The following is a 16,705-nucleotide window of genomic DNA, read 5'->3' on the forward strand; positions in this document are numbered from 1 at the left end:
TTTTCTTCATTTTTTCATTTTAGCGCCGCTAACTTGATTGAGCTCTTCTTACGAGTTAGGGAACGCAACTATTATTATCATGCTTAATCCGCGTATGCAATATAATTTATAGTTTGACTATTGACAGCTGTCAAATCAACTGCCAATTTATCTAACCCCACGCCCCCATTTTCTACTAAATGTGTCTTAACATCTGTCAAATTTCTGTTTTAACTTTGTCCCGTTTTCTCATGTGGGTAACTGCTGTCATAACATAATAATAATAATAATAATAATAATAGATTGGCGCTTACACATATGTTAGTGTTTGGCCGAGCTTCTCCTCCGATTTGTGGCGTGCGCCTTGATGTTGTCACACAAAGCGGAGGGACCTACAGTTTTACGCCGACTCCGAACGGCGATTGTATTTTTATGAGAAGCTGTTTTTCATGGCAGAAATACACTCGGAGGTTTGCCATTGCCTGCCGAGGGACGACCGCTGTTAAGAAAAAACCTTCTTTCTATATTTTTTTTGCGATGTTGCTTTGACCAGGGCTTGAACCCAGGCGTTGCGGAGTGGAAGCGCGCACTGCTTACCACTACACCACAGCGGCTGTCATAACATACCACTCTCAAAAGGATTGATACCCCAATCAAATCGATTTGCGCCCAAAGTAGATGGCGCGGTAAAATGAAAACTGAGTTGTCAAACTACGAAATGACAGCTGATGTTGAGGCAGAGTTGGTAAGAAATTCGGCAAGACAGATATGGTTTAACAGTGGAAATTTGCAGTCTAACAGAATCTGTAGAAGGTGGAGACGTGGGGTAAAACTAAGATTTTTTTTAATGCCACTGATTTTAGAAACAAATACGGCTGTGTAAAATGACATTGAGCAATATCACCAGCTCCATCAGAATGGGATAGGACCTCTCCGAGCCGTTTGATAAAAAACGAGGTTTCAGACAAGGTGACTCCTTTCGTGTGATTTCTTTAATTTGACGTAGGAGAAGATCATAATAGCCGCAAAACTGAATAGCTCTGGCACAATACTTCACAGGAGCGTACAATTGCTGGCGTATGCCGACGATATCGACATTATCGTTAAAAACAAGGGCTACGTCTGTTCTGCCTTCTCGGAATTACATAGAGAAGCAAAGCGAATGGATCTGGTGGTGAACGAGGACAAGACGAAGTATCTCCTGTCATCAAACAAACAGTCAGAGAATACGCATTTTCGCACCCACGCCACTGTTGTCAGTTACAAGTTTGAAAACGTAGGCAACTTCGTTTATTTTGGTACCGGCATTAACACCAATAATAATGTCAGCCTTGAAATGCTATGGAGAATCACTGTTGCCAACAAGGGCTACTTTGGACTGAGTAGACAATTGAGAAGTAAAGTCCTCTCTCGTCGCACAAAAATTACTCTCTATAGGTCACTCATCATGACTGTGCTAGTGTATCACGATTGAGAGAATACAAAGGTTGCGCCGATCTCGGACCGCTATTCCTCTCTTAACGAATTTGACAGAATCGTTGTTTGCATGACGTCACACTGGTGCAACTTGTTTACGTTTTCCATGCAACATTTTTTCTTCTTCTTCCATTCTTGCTCACGTTTTGGCATTTCTCTCTCGCAAGTGCACCAGTGTGACGTCACACAAAAGTTATTCTCAAAAATCCTCTCTGATCGGCGCAATCTTGTATTCATCATTCTTGCTAGTGTATAGCGTGGAGGCATGGACGAGAGAAAGATTCTGCGCAAGATTTACGGGCCTTTGCGTGTTCGCGATGGCGAATATCGCAGGCGATTTAACGATAAGCTGTATGCGCTCTACAACGGTAGAGATTATACCATAAAATGTTTCTGAGCTGAAGAATTTTGAAGAAAAAATAATCAAAGTTCACGAGTATTTTAAACGGGAAATCTTTGCACGCCTCGGTCGGTATTTCCCATAAAATTTCGAGGTGGGAGTGAAAAAAAAAATATTCGCGAAAAAAGCACCCTGAAGTACATGCATATATGCACCAAAATGTTGAGAATGAAAAGGGAAATCTATTAAGCTAGGTCTGTCTGTCTGTCTGTCCGTACGCCTCACAGTGGGTCAAAAAACTGCCTTAGGACAAATTGATTTTCAGTCCGAAATTTTCATTCGATTTTAGATTTTTTTTGTTTGGTTAAAGATAATTAAACTCCACACAAAACGTCCGTTTTTATTTCTTAAAAAACACTCGTTTTTCATTTATGTATTTATGGCATTATTTATAAAAAATAAAGTGGTTTTAAAGAGCTTTATAAATTGACGTTTTCATACCTTTTTCAATTTATAAACCTTTTATAAAGTTCATTTATTTCCAGTAATGTTGTAATTGAATAAAACTTTATGCTCAATTCCAAGCTGTTTTTTTTTGTAAAACTATGCGTTTATGAAAAGCAAGTTGGTGGCATACTTATTTTTTGACTCGCGTGATGGCGCTGGAGTAGAAATATTTAGAAAATTTGTATTTATGAGAAGATTTGATTCAAATTTGGTACCTACATATTTTAGGAAATAGTTGTGCAAAAAATTTTTACCAATATTACTACTTCAAATTCACGTCTTAAATGCTTTTGATTATAATAATAATTGTGCTCAATATTGATAATACATAACTAGTAATATACCATTATTAATATTCATATTAGCTATATTGGTAGTTAAATTTGAATATTCCTTACTTGGCAAATGTGTAAAGTATTTTTCAACAAGCGCATCTATTTTTGGTATGCGCAGTGCGTAAATAGTAGAGGCATTAGAGCCTCGCTACTACCAAGGCGAAATTATGCCAAACATCTGACTCAAGTAGTTTTGTTGCGTATATGTGGCAGAGCTGACGGCAGGTATTTTATAGATGTGAGCCAAGGCAAGAAAGGCGGCTCAAGTACGAGAGCGGCTACAATGGTGACCTAATGGTGGATTAACAATAAATGCATTTAACTTCGTAAAAAAACTGCGTAAAAATCTGTGTTTGGAAAAGGCTGCATTTACCTGATGGCCATGTTTCAACAACTCGCTAATCCGGGTTCGATGCATCTGGTAGTGACTTCTAGCTGGCATTATGTAGACCGCGAGTATTTTGGCGCCATCAGTGTTAGGTGCTAGAATCAACAGTCCAGGCAATACTAAGAGGAAAACTAAAATTTTTTAACTCTAAAAAGATGTGTTATTGATTACAAACATTTTGATTTATTTTTTATACGCATTTTTGTACATATTTACCCATATTGTTTATCACTGCAAATAATTTTTTGATTCTTCAAATACATATTTGTTCACCGATTAACGCCACCTCTCTAGCTTTTGCTGCTGCGGCCCACAACCGCGCACTGAAAACTATATTTTTGCACTGAAACAATAATACTTCGACTGTCTAATATTTAATTTCTAATCATTTTTTAGAGTTCCTACTTATCAGTGTGGTAGGATAAGATTTTCGTTTTAAAATTATGTGGTAAAATTGCAAATTATGTTTGATATAGGTGCCATTTATTGCGATAACAAACGAAAATTATTATTGATATTAGTAATAATAATTCATACAAATCAGCGGTTAGTTCTTCATACACATTTTAGCATGCTTTAATTGGCAACGAAATTTGTAGTTGAATTATATACTCATGCTACATACATATGTGCTGATTGTTTTCGTTATTGGTAGCTGATTGGGGGTGTTTTTGCAGTCATTAAAGGACACGTCTGCGTTGGATTGAGACTCATCATCTTGCGTAGGCAATTTCCATAAGAAAAAAGTTCCAGCTGTAAAGTCTCCATCATCCAACATTAGATTTCAAGTTTGGTGGTAGTTGCAAACCAGGGACGGAAAATAATCATTATTTTTTTAAATTTTAATCTAAACTATCAAAATGTTCCAAGCGCCACAAAAAACACTCGATCGCACCCATATATGTTTCTTTGTATATTCTGTTATAATTATAAAATATTTATATTTTTCGAGTTTAGCCAATACAAATTGAAAATAACAATAAATTAAATATTTGCTTTTTATTTTTTCACTTAATAGTAATGTTTATTCTAAAAACTCAAATGCTATAGTGGCGTTAATTCCGATGTGTGTATATTTTCAGAGGTAGCGACACCATAACGGAAAGAATGAGTCTGAGGTCAAAGTTTCGGTTGGTTGCATCTGTATGGGTTTCTAAGTGGAAAAATAAAACTCAGTAATATTTTTTTTCTAAACGAAAAAGTTTAAATTATAAAAGTTTAAATTATAATAAATAAAAATCTTGGAATGAAAAAATTAAAAATCATAAAATAATTATTAAATGCCGATTAAAATTATTTTACTGTTTTGGTCTTAAAGTAAAACACGTTTTGAAACTTACTTTAACGTTGGTATTTGAACTTCACGTAAAGTTAGTAAAATCTCTTTTGCCAGGCATTACTCGGCAATTTCTTCTCGGTGATAAAAACATTTTTTAGAGATGATGAGATACCGAACTGATCCACAGGTTTCTTGGCTTTTCTCGTTTATTTTCACTCTATGACTTTTTATATTAATTAAATATAGGGTATTATAATTGCACCAAAGGCTATATTTTTGTGAAACTTTTTTTCGGTACGAAAACCTACTTCAAAAAAAAAAACATAATTTTAATTCTGACTATTCTTCAGAAGCCCGTAACGCCGTATACCAGAAACATGAATGTGGAAAAATTAAAAATTTCGGAAATAGAGTTGGAAAGTTTTTTTTTGTACTTGACTTAACTCTACATTTATGCAATTGAATTTATAAAATATGTGGTTTCCGTGTACGCATGGTATTCTGGGTTTTGGTATAAAAGGGTGGCGAAATGATGCACTGGAACTCAAGAATCGATTGTATTCTGTGGATTTTGTTGGTTACTGTCTGTATTTTTTGCTTTCTGCTTTGATTTCCAATTTAAATGAAAAAATAAATTGTTCCGAATAGGTAGTAACTAGTACTACTATGTACTAGTAATTGAGCAATTGAGTCCTCAATTAATTCTGTATCAAAATTATTATGTTGCGTAGCACGCGCGCCTCTGGTTCGCCAACCCTGCCACAAACCATAAAATTGCCTATTAATAAATGAAAAATTTTGTGCATACTTTCATACCTAGCATGAGTACAATTACCTAACAAATATGATGGAATTCCGAAGGATCACTTTTTCCCGTCCGCTTGTCGTTAAATGCTACAAAACTAAGCGTGCAGACAATATTTTATTGTAAAGATTAGACTTGTTTACGCAAGTATGGAATTGTATGATTGCTCTTATTTCGCAAAGTTTTGTTTTATTTTATTTGATTTCCCTGTGGGGAAAATCTCTAGTTCTGAACTGATGCGCTTCTAGGACATTTAGAACCAGTACTGGTTCGCTATAAATCTCTATTGCATGCAAACAACTGGCGAATTTAACATGGCGATGTCCTAGGCAGTGTCAATTACCCACAGTTCTAAATGAAAATGTGCTTTCAATCTGAAATACAATTTTTTTTAATGCTTGTAAGAAATTTACGTTTACAAACACTTGGCTGTAGCTGAGTTTGCAGAGGTGCTCGCTGTTATTGATTAGATTCCAGGCGATCCCGATGTTAAAATGTAACACAAATTTTATATTACCAAACTATGAAAAAGAATCTGCGAAGTGCAGAATTAAAGCGTATTTGAACGAAAAAACCCGCCAAACACATTTCTATGTAAAGTAAACGAATACTCGCTGCATCCCTTTGCCGACAGTTCCGAACTTTGTAGTTCTAAATTCGACAGATAAGATCCAGGTCATTCTGTATCGCTTTTTTTAACAATTACGAACCAGTTCTAAATTCGTCATCTTAGATATAGGTTTCTAATGAAAAAAGTGGAATAAAATAGTTTTTTTTAAAGTACCACATTTCGCCGATTTTGGACTGGTTGGGATCTAGTTAAAATCGCACTGGTTCGTTTTTGGCGATAAAGATCAAGTGCGGAACTAGAAATTTGATTCACTAGTTCGCGATTTACCTGCAAGGATAGCTTCACCGGCATACATGTGGATTAGACGTATACGCCGCCACGCCGCCGCCGCTCTTTTTGGACGTAGAATACGTCTTACGTTTCGATATAGAGGCTATGCTCAAATGTTGTAGTTGAAATTTTTAGAGCTTTACGAAACCGCTTATTGCACGAGAACTAAATAAAAAATTTTCCATACAAAATAACTTCATCATCATTTTGCAAACATGTGCATGCGTCGCAAGTGAGAGAAGGAGACAAAACGTATGTGTTTGTAGGTATTTAGGCTTTTGAATAACAGATGGCGGAATATTTATAAAAGGCAAAGGTGAAGGGAAATATGTAGATGAAGAATATGATACACATAAATGTAAAAGCAAAGACAAATACAAAGAAAAACATGGGGATGAGGATACCGATAAATGTAAAGATGAAGAAAGAGGAAAATAGATTAAAATAAAGGTAATTATAGAGAAAAGGACATAGACAGAGACTCAATCTGGGGACTATTTCGGGATTTTAGAGATTTTCGCAATTCTCGGGACTTATCAATATTTTATCGGTTTTGTTATCGATATATTTTTATCGATTTTGTTATCGAAATTTTTATCGATATTGTTATTGATTTTGCTATCGTTATTTTCGGAAATTATCGATATAATGAACGACATTTTTTATCGATTTAGTTATCGATATTTTAGTCGATTTTGCTATCGATATTCTATTTTATGATCGATTTTTTTAGATTTTGAAATCGATTTTATCATTTTCTTTATTGATATCTTTATGGATATTTTTATCAATTTTGTTATCGATATTTTTATCGATTTTGCTATCGATATTTTTATTGATTTTATTATCGGTGTTTTTATCGATTTTACTATCGATATAATTATCGCTTTTGTCATCGATATTTTTTTATTAGTGTGTGCTTTCGTTTTTGACTTGGATGTGCTCTAAGCCATACCACGTATTCTACGTTTAAATTTAGCGGCTGTATCTCCGATACAGCCTGCAGACCAAGACGAAGGCGCTGGACTGTTCCCTTTTTTTGTAATTTTTCACTCAAACGAAGCAACTGAGAGGATCTTAAGTATTTAAGTATAAAGTTTGCTTCCAGGCGGAGAGAGAAAATTTTTTAAAGTGAACTTCAAATTAAAAGTAATTTTAAAATAAAGTGTATAGAATTTGTTGACTATTTAAACACTGAAGATGGAAAGGATCTCATTACTGCTATTCAAAAATGTCATATATATAAAATTATTTATTGGCTTCTGTGTACAATAATGTGTACACTTATGTTAAAGTGAATTACACTTTTATTTTTTATGAACTATATTTTATTTATATATTGTTATATATTGTTAAAAACAAGTACTCTGGCGTTTTAAACTATTATATGATACTTAGATCTATAACTTTGCTTTGGATAAAAACGTACTGAAAATTTTGGCAGCCCTAGAAATATTTAAAAAAAATTAACAAACTTTCGTAAAAATTTTGAGCTTTTTTAGTTGATTTCTTAGAAAGATTTTGAGTATGCAGTTTTGTAGTCCATTGAATTCTACTAGAATAAAGTGCAAGTTTTAAATGGCTAAAAATTAAAGTAGGATTTGGCATTTTATGTTAAAAAAGGTGAGAATAAAAGTTTTCTGCGTGTATGTGAAAGGCCCAGTTGCCTGAGCAAAAATCAAAAAATCTTTTGATGAAGTATTTATGTAGGTTTTAATACATTTACAATGATGTCGGACATCGTGCGACAGTAAATTTTACAAACACCAAAATGAATATATTCGCGAAAATATGGGTAAATTATAGTAAAACTGCGCACTTAGTTTTTCTCTCTGACGTCAGTATATTTATACCCGAGCGCACTTGTGCACAAGGGTATTATAACTTTGTTCACATAACGGTTGTTTGTAACAGGCAAAACGAATCCAAATAGATATAGACAAATGTATACATAAATGATCAGAATGAAAAGAGAAATCGATTAAGCGGTGACTGTCTGTCCGTCCGTCCGTCCGTCCGTCTGTCCGTCTGTGCACACGATAACTCGAGTAAAAATTGAGATATCTTAACGAAACTTGATACGTGAACTTCTTTTGGGCGTAGGACGGATGGTATTGAAAATGGGCGAAATCGGACAATAACCACGCCTACCTCCCATATAACGGTAATTTTAAGAAATACGAAAACTGCGATATTTTAGTAACTACTGAAGATAATTCACTCAAAATTGATACTTACAATGAGTTTCAGACGGAAAACATGAATTTTATAAATTTTTGGAAAATGGGCGTAGCCACGCCCACTTATGGTTACATGTGTATATCTTGGTAACCGCTACACCAATTTCTTCCAAACTTGGCACAGTTATTGGCCTTAGTACAGCATACTAAATGGCTGAAAATTTTAAAAATCGGACAATAACCACGCCTACCTCCCATATAACGGTAATTTTCAGAAAAACGAAAACTGCGATATTTTAGTAACTACTGAAGATAATTCACTCAAAATTGATATTTGCAATGAGTTTTAGACGAAAAATAAGAATATTACAAAATTTTGGCAAATGGGCGTAGCCACGCCCACTTATGGTTACATGTCTATATCTTGGTAACCGCTACACCAATTTCTTCCAAACTTGGCACAGTTATTGGCCTTGGTATAACGTACGAAATGGCCGAATATTTTGAAAATCGGAGAATAACCACGCCCACATCCCATATAACGGTAATTTAGAGAAATACAAAATCTTCGATAAATCAGTAAATATTGAAGCTAATTTATTCAAAATTGACGTTTTCAACAATTCTTTACCAAGAAATACGTTTATGGTAAAATTTTGGAAAATGGGCGTTGCGCCGCCCACTTTTGATTACATATATGTATCTCGCTAACCGTTCTAGCAATTTGTACCAAACTCGGTATGGTTATTGTGCTGGCCACATAAAAGCAAACCGTTGAAAATTGTTGAAATCGGGCTAAAATTGAGGCCGCTTTTCTTATAACGGTAGATTTCAGAAATGCTTGAAATTTCAATATTTCGAAATTTAAGGACGCTAATTTACTTAAAATGTATACACCCCGGCTTACTATGTAGCGGTAGCTTTCGGAAAGGTGAAAAACATATATTTAATACTTGCGCCGGGTATTTAATGTTCGGCTCCGCCCGAACTTAGACTTTCTTACTTGTTTTAAAATGAGATTGTAATTTCAAAAATATGGTTATTTCAAAAAATTATTTAAAAAATTCAGTGCCATGTAGGATAACAGTACGGGTATCATATAAAAGCAAAAAATTCTTCGGAGTTATAAGAGAGTAAATTTTTTTGGTCAAAGTGACTTCTCTTTTTTGTACAATTGAAAAACTGGAACGACGGTTCAAGGTACTAGAGATGTCAGTTTTCAAAAAACATTGATACATCGAGTGGAAAATTGTCGATGCATCGAAGCAAAACATTATCATCATCATCGATGTTTTTCCGACATCCCTAGCTTCTCTCAGCTGTAAAATCGAAAGTAATTCCAAAATCCAGTAAAACCAAATAAACAACTGGTTTTCTTCTTACAAAATATGTATTTGAATATAAGTAGCTATCTTATTAAGAAATAGATGTAAATCATAACTTATCGAAAGACTTTCGCAAGCCTTCTTTGTTGCGTGTTTTTTGTTCTTGCATTGTTATTTTTATGTTTACTGCACTTTTTGTTTACCCTTGCCACCTCTTATCTTTCGCAAGATCCAGCGCATTGTAAAAACAGAAACTGCGAATGTTACCAAAACCGCGACCAGAACTACAGCAGCAACATCCAGTAAATAGAATTGGTACCACTTCAAATCCATACCAGCTGCGCGCAAATGACGCGCTCCATTGTGGCGTATCACATAGTCGATCCAATAGATTAAAGTCTCGCGCGGACCCATGGGACGGTCGCGGAAAATGCGCGAGAACCGTTTAGCAGTATCCCGGTATTTGGGATTGAAGAGCACCTCATTCAGACCGCTTCTGAAATCATCATGTGTGAGCGTATGGTAATCCAAAGTAACGGCAAATCCAGCAGCCTCAGCTTTCTTCATATTTATATGCTGGTGAAGAAAAGAAGATTATTAAAACAAAAGTGTATTTGTTTTTTTTGCTCATATTCAGTTCACCTGATCGAAGAAGAAGGGCATGCCTACCACCGGGACACCATGATACACGGTTTCTTGTAAACCAAACAGCCCTCCGTGAGATATAAAAGCGCGAGCGTTAGGGTGCGCTAAGATGTCGTTTTGTGGCAGCCACTTTTTAATCAAAACATTGGATGGTAAATTTGGTATGCTTTCGTTTTCGAATTTCCATAGAACGCGTTGTTTTAGCTGACGAAAAGCATCGAGGAATAAATTTAGCTTTTCTATTGGCATGCCCTTGGCTTTGACTACGGTACCAAAGCTGAAGTAAATAGCACCATGTTCTGCGTCATCTAAGAATTTCTGCAAATCGGTGGGTAGTGGCTTTGGTGGATTGATGTGCAAACCGCCGACAAAAATCATGTTGTCCATTTTAGGTTCAGCGAACGCTAATGGTGTGTAGTTATTGATTAATATAGCAGAGTGATTCTTCTCCATCGCCGAAATACTGGGGAATTCAACTGTGAAAAGTCAGAAAATTATAACAGTAGTGAGATAACTAATCTAATGATGATCAATCGAATATGTCTTACTTGGCAAATGTCCAAAGTATTTCTGCACAAGCGCGTCCATTTTCGGAAAATACTCAAATTCACGGAATAAATCAAGGCGAAGTGAGCAAAAGCTATTAAGGGCGCGTTCCCAAAAGCTCATGCGATCTGTTAGTGGCAGAAATTCCATAGGCACATACGACCAAGGTGTCACATGGCCGAACATTTGGCTCATATAGTTTTGTTGCGCAAATGTGGCTGAACTGACAACGGGTATTTTATAGACGTGGGCCAAGGCGAGAAAGGCTTCTTGATGCAATTGCTCTACCAGTAGCAGATCGTAAACGCCTTCAGTTTGTTTGGCATTAATAATTTCCAGCACTTTTGGTTGCTTTAAAACGTGTTCGACATTTAGCACAGTTACATACTTTACGATTTCAAAATAAGTTGATAAACTATTTTTTATTTCTAAGCTAGTATTTTTTCCGGTCATTTCCTTAACTGAAACGAGGTTATATGAAATTTGTATGTATGTACATTAGGGTGATCCTTAAATGTAGGAAGCAAATTTTTATATCAGATTTCCTAAGCCTGCCCTGCTACTATTGTCGAAAATATCGCATATAAATGTTGGTCCCGATTGAAGTCGGTTAAGGCGTGTCGCACAGGGGTCAAATTTTAGAATACCCTATGAAGACGTCTTAACCGACTCCGATCGGGACCAATGATTATGTGTGATATCTTCAACTTCAGTAGTATCGATTTAGGGTATTAAATGGAAAATATATACATATATTTAATTTTTTGAGTCCATAGAGGCATCTGGCCTTTGACCCCTTTGTGCCACGCCTTAACTGACTCCAATCGGGGAAGAAATTTATATGTGATATATGTGGTCGTGGTATTACCGATAGAGGGGGTGAGACTGAAAAAAATCGTTCATTTGATTTTTTTAAGGACCACCCTAATGTACATACATATATGCATGCATGTAGTATAAAAATTAAAGATTGAATAGGCCATAAAATTTTACCGATCTCCCAGCCATCAAACTCTGGTTCAATGAGTATTTCACTGTAGTTGCTGCCCAATTTGAGTGGCTCCAGCGTAATTGCGGTTATCATGGTGACCTAAAGGTGCATTAACCAGAAGAACATTTAAGTACATATAATAGAAGATGATAAGGCTGCTGCTTATACCTCATGGCCATGTTTCACTAACTCGCTAATCATAGCTCGATGCATCTGGAAGTGACTTACGGCTGCAGCTGCATAGACTGCAAGTATTCTGGCGCCATATGTTGAAGGAGCTTGAGCCGCCAGCACAGCGAGTGCCAGTAGGCCGACGAGAATTCTGGAACACTAAATACGTTCATAGGTTAAGCAGATTTAGGTAAAGATTATTAATAAAAACGGTGGTAGATGGTAACGTAAAAATTTGTCAAGAAGAAACATTGCTACAGACGAATCACTCGTGCGGCTTATCGTTCGTGTCTTGTAATAACGCATTAAAATAATAACTTAATTTCAGTAAAATTGTGGTAGATTTTAAAATATGTGATAGTTGTCGTCGAAGTGAAAAATGACACAAAATATGTTAGATATTCCACAACTGTGGCAACACTGGAAAGAATTTTTAAATAGTAACGGTCATAAACGTGCGTGTGTCATAATAATTTATCCAAGTTTATGGTACTCTAACGAAGCCATAAGCAAAAAGACGTTCTAGTGAACGCTATCGTTATCTGCTTTGTTATCGAAAATGCCAATAAAATAAAATGTACTCGTAGTTTTATAAGCACTATCCACCAAAATAACAAGAGCTCGGCGAATTTTAGTGAACAAGTAAAATTACATCAACCAGAGTCCGGTACGCTCAACTATGGAAGCGACAATTCTACATTTGTATATTTACAGCAGTGCTATTCCTCTAAGAAACGAATCAATGCAATCGCCACTCACATTGCTACGCGTTAACTATATCTTTTTAATTAGAAAATAACTTGAACGGTTCCCTCCTCAACAGCGTCCATACAACTTTGGAAGTATTTGTTCCAGTGTACGTCGCCTGTGTTATCCTATCAGACAATGCGCTGTTGAACTTCTTAGAGTAGAGACAGCGCTGGTCAAATTATTACTAAGTATGTATATGACAATTTGTATACCTGATATCGGTACCAGACACAATCGTTTCATGATGAGCAAGTCGTTCAGACTGGCAAGTTCCCTTGATGACGCCATGGCCAGAAACTCAGACAATATGCGTATGGAAAGTCTCAGCCATTTCGCTAAGAGATTGCATTTCCCTGGTATTTAATTGCCGCCTAGCTGTCTGTAAAGCTGATGCCAGATAAAGCGCTTGCTTCGCTTTGCGTGACAGATTCGCTTTGACAGATAAGGTGAATTGTATGTAAATGCACAAATCATGCCACATAGATCGTTGTAGCTGCAGCGCGAAGCGAAAAGATGGCCAACAGATGGCTGGTTTAATGTTTATTTTGCTTCGTCCAAATTCGAGTTCTCATGCGGAAACATAAAATGATTTTTGATATATTCCTTTTGTTTATTCGATGTTTAATATTTTTGTTTTATAAAAGTCTAGCACATTATATAACACGCACCGTATAAATCCACATTTAAACCTTTGTACAAAAATTAAAAAATTAAACGAATTTTACCAAAATCTCCTAAAACTGTCAAGGCTTTATTCAGAAACTTTAGTCAAATTTTAAGTATGCAGTTTTATAGCCCATTAAAATTTAGTAGGATAAAGTGCAAGTTTCAAGACGCTACACAATCGCGTTGATTTTTAATAATTTTTTTGTTTGCTGACGCTGCTAGGCATTTTCTTCAATATAAAGCAAAAACTTTGAGCATACTTTACATGGAAGCAAATGCACAATACCGTCAGCTAAAAAATGCTATGTGCTAGACTTTTATAAAATATATTAAAAATCGAATAAACAATCGAAAAATATAGCCAAAGCTGGTCAAAATAAAAAAGTATATTTTATTACTTCCACCACTCTGCTTTGAAGCTGTCGTAATTTTTAATTTATTTTCCAGATATGCAAGTCACCTACATACGTATTATTTGTAAAATTGTGGATCGAGGAAAGGCAGCTAAGTGCAAAAGTATTCAATGAAAGTTATTCTCTTCAGACTTGACAAAATTTCAATTCCATTTAATTCAATTTATTTAAACATACAAATTTTTTTTTTTTTAAGGCTAATTTATAGTAAAATCACAAGCACGTAAAATTATAATCACCATTTTTATTCAGCACCACCAAAGTGAATATTTTTCTTCACTAATTCAAAAAAAGGAATTTCATTATTTTTGGGATTTGCCTGCCTCTACTCAGCGCGCTCTGAAACTAAAACTAGACCGCGATAAACACTATTTCTTTAAAGAAGCAATTTTGTGATAAATTTTTAACTTTACTGTTGTAGGCCAGTGGCGTAGATAGCCGTGAGTACGGGCGAGGGGGTGATGTGAACTATTTAAGCAGGACTAAATAAAATCACACAATCAAAGGCATATTGAAACTATTACATCTAATGCATTTTAAGGCTTAACTACTGCTCATTTTGTTAGTCAGATATCTTTTCTACATTCTCAGCTCAGTTAGTACTTCTTAAGGTGCAGCAATCAGTTTCTATTACTCGTCGATAATATTTGACTTAAACACATATTTCAAACTTAAACGTAAAAATGTTACAGCCTTCAAAACAAAGGAAGTACTTGTCTGTCAGACTTACCCAATACTACATATATACCATCGGTTTCCACGGGGGATATCTATCCCCCTAATCCCCATCCCCTTGCCCTATCTATCTACACAACTCTGTAGGCCTGCTCATTTAGTGATAGAAAGATATGAGTACCGAGTAGAGAGTATCGATACTTTTTATTGAGTATTGAGTACGTATCGCAAATACCAAGAAGTTTTGACTTTTTTAAGAAATTTTTGAAAATTACAATAAAATATTCACCTTCGATTCTTCTTCGGCGTATTCTAAATGAGTACGATACATTTCAAAACAGTTCTATCATTACCAGATCAGATCACCCATCTTGGTTCAAAATTAACTTAATTTTTTAAATAAATTTTGTTATATGAATGTAAACTAAATGCTTCTCTGTATTTTTCAAGTTCAAAAGGGGCGCATCCTTGTGTCACTTCCACTGTTGAGGTCATGGCGAGCACCGAAAAATAAAGTCACATCTCAATGAGAAATAACTAGTTTTTTTTTTCTTTTTTTAAATACGTGAAATTTTCAGACATGTGTCTTTTTCGAAATTGCATAGATATTCGGTTGGTTTGAACCGACTACTTTGACTATATCACTATTTTTTGATGTCTATAGCACATTTTGGTGAGGGCAAAATCCGCTGGCCTTTTTGGTAAACTTTAAGATTACCATTTTATTGCCATTCTTGATGATCAAAGGTGCTTTTGTATATTGAACTTACAGCTGATTAGATTTCAGTTCATACATACTTAAAGACATACATACATGCATATATGTAGCCTGCGATAAAATTGTCCACTACCCAAGGGTGCCGACTGGAAATGATTACTCCAGTATCTTTGTTCTGTGTGTTGTCAGAACTGTATCCAGCTAAGCTCAGGGGGATCCGCGGTAAGGCTCGCTGCTCTCCAATAGCACAGCCCATCGCAATAGCGATGGATCGTGGTACTGAGGTTTCCCTCAATCGAGGGTAACGGATTGTATTTCTACGGTGCTTCACTGACCCCAGGTCGTCTCAGTGAGTACCGGTGTGTTCTGAGTAGCTTTTCAGTAGTTCTTGAAAAGAAAATCTTCTGTATATTTTGACAAAAAATAATAATTGTTTCAAAAATTGTGTATGCCAGAATCGCGCATAAGACATGTGGCAAAAAGGCAAATAAAAAACTGTTCTCAGTTGCTTTTCAATAGTTCTAGAGTTCCTGAAAAGAAAAATAAGCTCTGTAAAATTCCTCAGAAAAAAAATTTCTGGCTTTAAAGAAAGGACCTGCTTTCTTTATTATAATAGCGTGAAAGTACTCTTTCAAAGATTATAAAGAGCACGGACGAATTGCAGCGTCTGAAATATTCGTGTAAAACTCTCAGTGGAAAGTGGATAAAAATAAAAAAAAACACTGTGCAAGAATTGTATTTTGTAGGGTTTCTGAAATTAAGGGTCAAAACGACTCATTCACGCGGGAGCTAATGGGTTAAAATCTTCTACGAAAATATTTCCCATGAAATTTTACTATATACAAATGTATTAAACTTTAATTTTGCACAGAAATTTATTTTAATAATTTTTTCCACTTCTATAAAAACTACCTGGCACTCCTACTCTATGTTACTACCCGAAAGAAGACTCTACAACATCCACTTTTTAAAAATTATTTTATTCAAATGCATACGGTCTGCTATAACTTCAGGGGTTAATTGCAAAACTCACGGATAATGAGCTTCTTGCCTGATAAGCCGAGTCTAAAACCTTTTTCAGAGGCTAGTTGTTTTGGTCTCGGCCCAAACCGAGAAACGGTTGTCGTGCCAAATAAAAAAAAGGAACACAAATTCGTATTCATAATATGTATATTATACTTGAAAAGTTTGTTTCGAGGTTAAGAAGAATATATTTATTAAAAAAAAAGTAAAAAAAGTGAAAGGTAGACACTTTTAAATAAGGTCCTCGTATATTTATAAACCAGCAAGGCCTTCATAGATGTTTGAGGCTGCGCCGCACAGTTCAGCTGTACTCGCGGGTTTTACAAATTTAAGTCGGTGAGAGCGGATAAAGCCAGTTAGCCGCAAAAGATTGGCGTAGATTTCGAAATTCCAACTATTCAAATCACCTACATTTAGTCCTTGGTATCAACATGCACAAGCATTTATTACTGCACTTTTTGCTTGCTCTTTCCAGCTATCAGCTTTCTAAAGATCCAGCGCAGTGACAAAACAGAAGTTCCGATTGCCAATACAACAACAGCTAAAACCAGAGCAGCTACGTCCAGTAGATAGAATTGGTACCACTTCAAAT

The 16,705-nt window shown here is 35.5% G+C and overlaps 2 protein-coding genes across 3 annotated transcripts in view; one reads left to right on the top strand and one right to left on the bottom strand.

The window, feature by feature from the left end:
* The window catches only part of LOC118743203 (UDP-glycosyltransferase UGT5-like), a 19,223-nt gene that overhangs the window by 1,652 nt on the left and 866 nt on the right, over window positions 1–16,705 (top strand). The gene's annotated exons all lie outside the window — the stretch shown is intronic.
* LOC118743202 (UDP-glucosyltransferase 2-like) overlaps window positions 9,561–16,705 on the bottom strand; it is a 93,067-nt gene continuing 85,922 nt past the window's right edge. The window contains exons 1-6 of one of the 2 annotated variants that reach the window (XM_036475757.1): window positions 13,937–13,967; window positions 11,866–12,027; window positions 11,700–11,796; window positions 10,709–11,167; window positions 10,158–10,636; window positions 9,561–10,091 (exon numbers count right to left, since the gene is read on the bottom strand). In XM_036475757.1, coding sequence (XP_036331650.1) covers window positions 9,699–10,091; window positions 10,158–10,636; window positions 10,709–11,167; window positions 11,700–11,796; window positions 11,866–12,027; window positions 13,937–13,939 — 1,593 coding nt within the window. In that variant the 5' untranslated portion in view covers window positions 13,940–13,967 and the 3' untranslated portion in view covers window positions 9,561–9,698. Of the gene's footprint in view, window positions 10,092–10,157; window positions 10,637–10,708; window positions 11,168–11,699; window positions 11,797–11,865; window positions 12,028–13,936; window positions 13,968–16,705 lie in introns of those variants that run through there. The other variant, XM_036475759.1, reaches the window with a different exon arrangement.

The sequence above is a fragment of the Rhagoletis pomonella genome, unplaced genomic scaffold, assembly GCF_013731165.1.
Source record: "Rhagoletis pomonella isolate Grant_MI unplaced genomic scaffold, Rhpom_1.0 Rhpom_scaffold_00007, whole genome shotgun sequence".
Lineage (NCBI taxonomy): Eukaryota > Metazoa > Arthropoda > Insecta > Diptera > Tephritidae > Rhagoletis > Rhagoletis pomonella.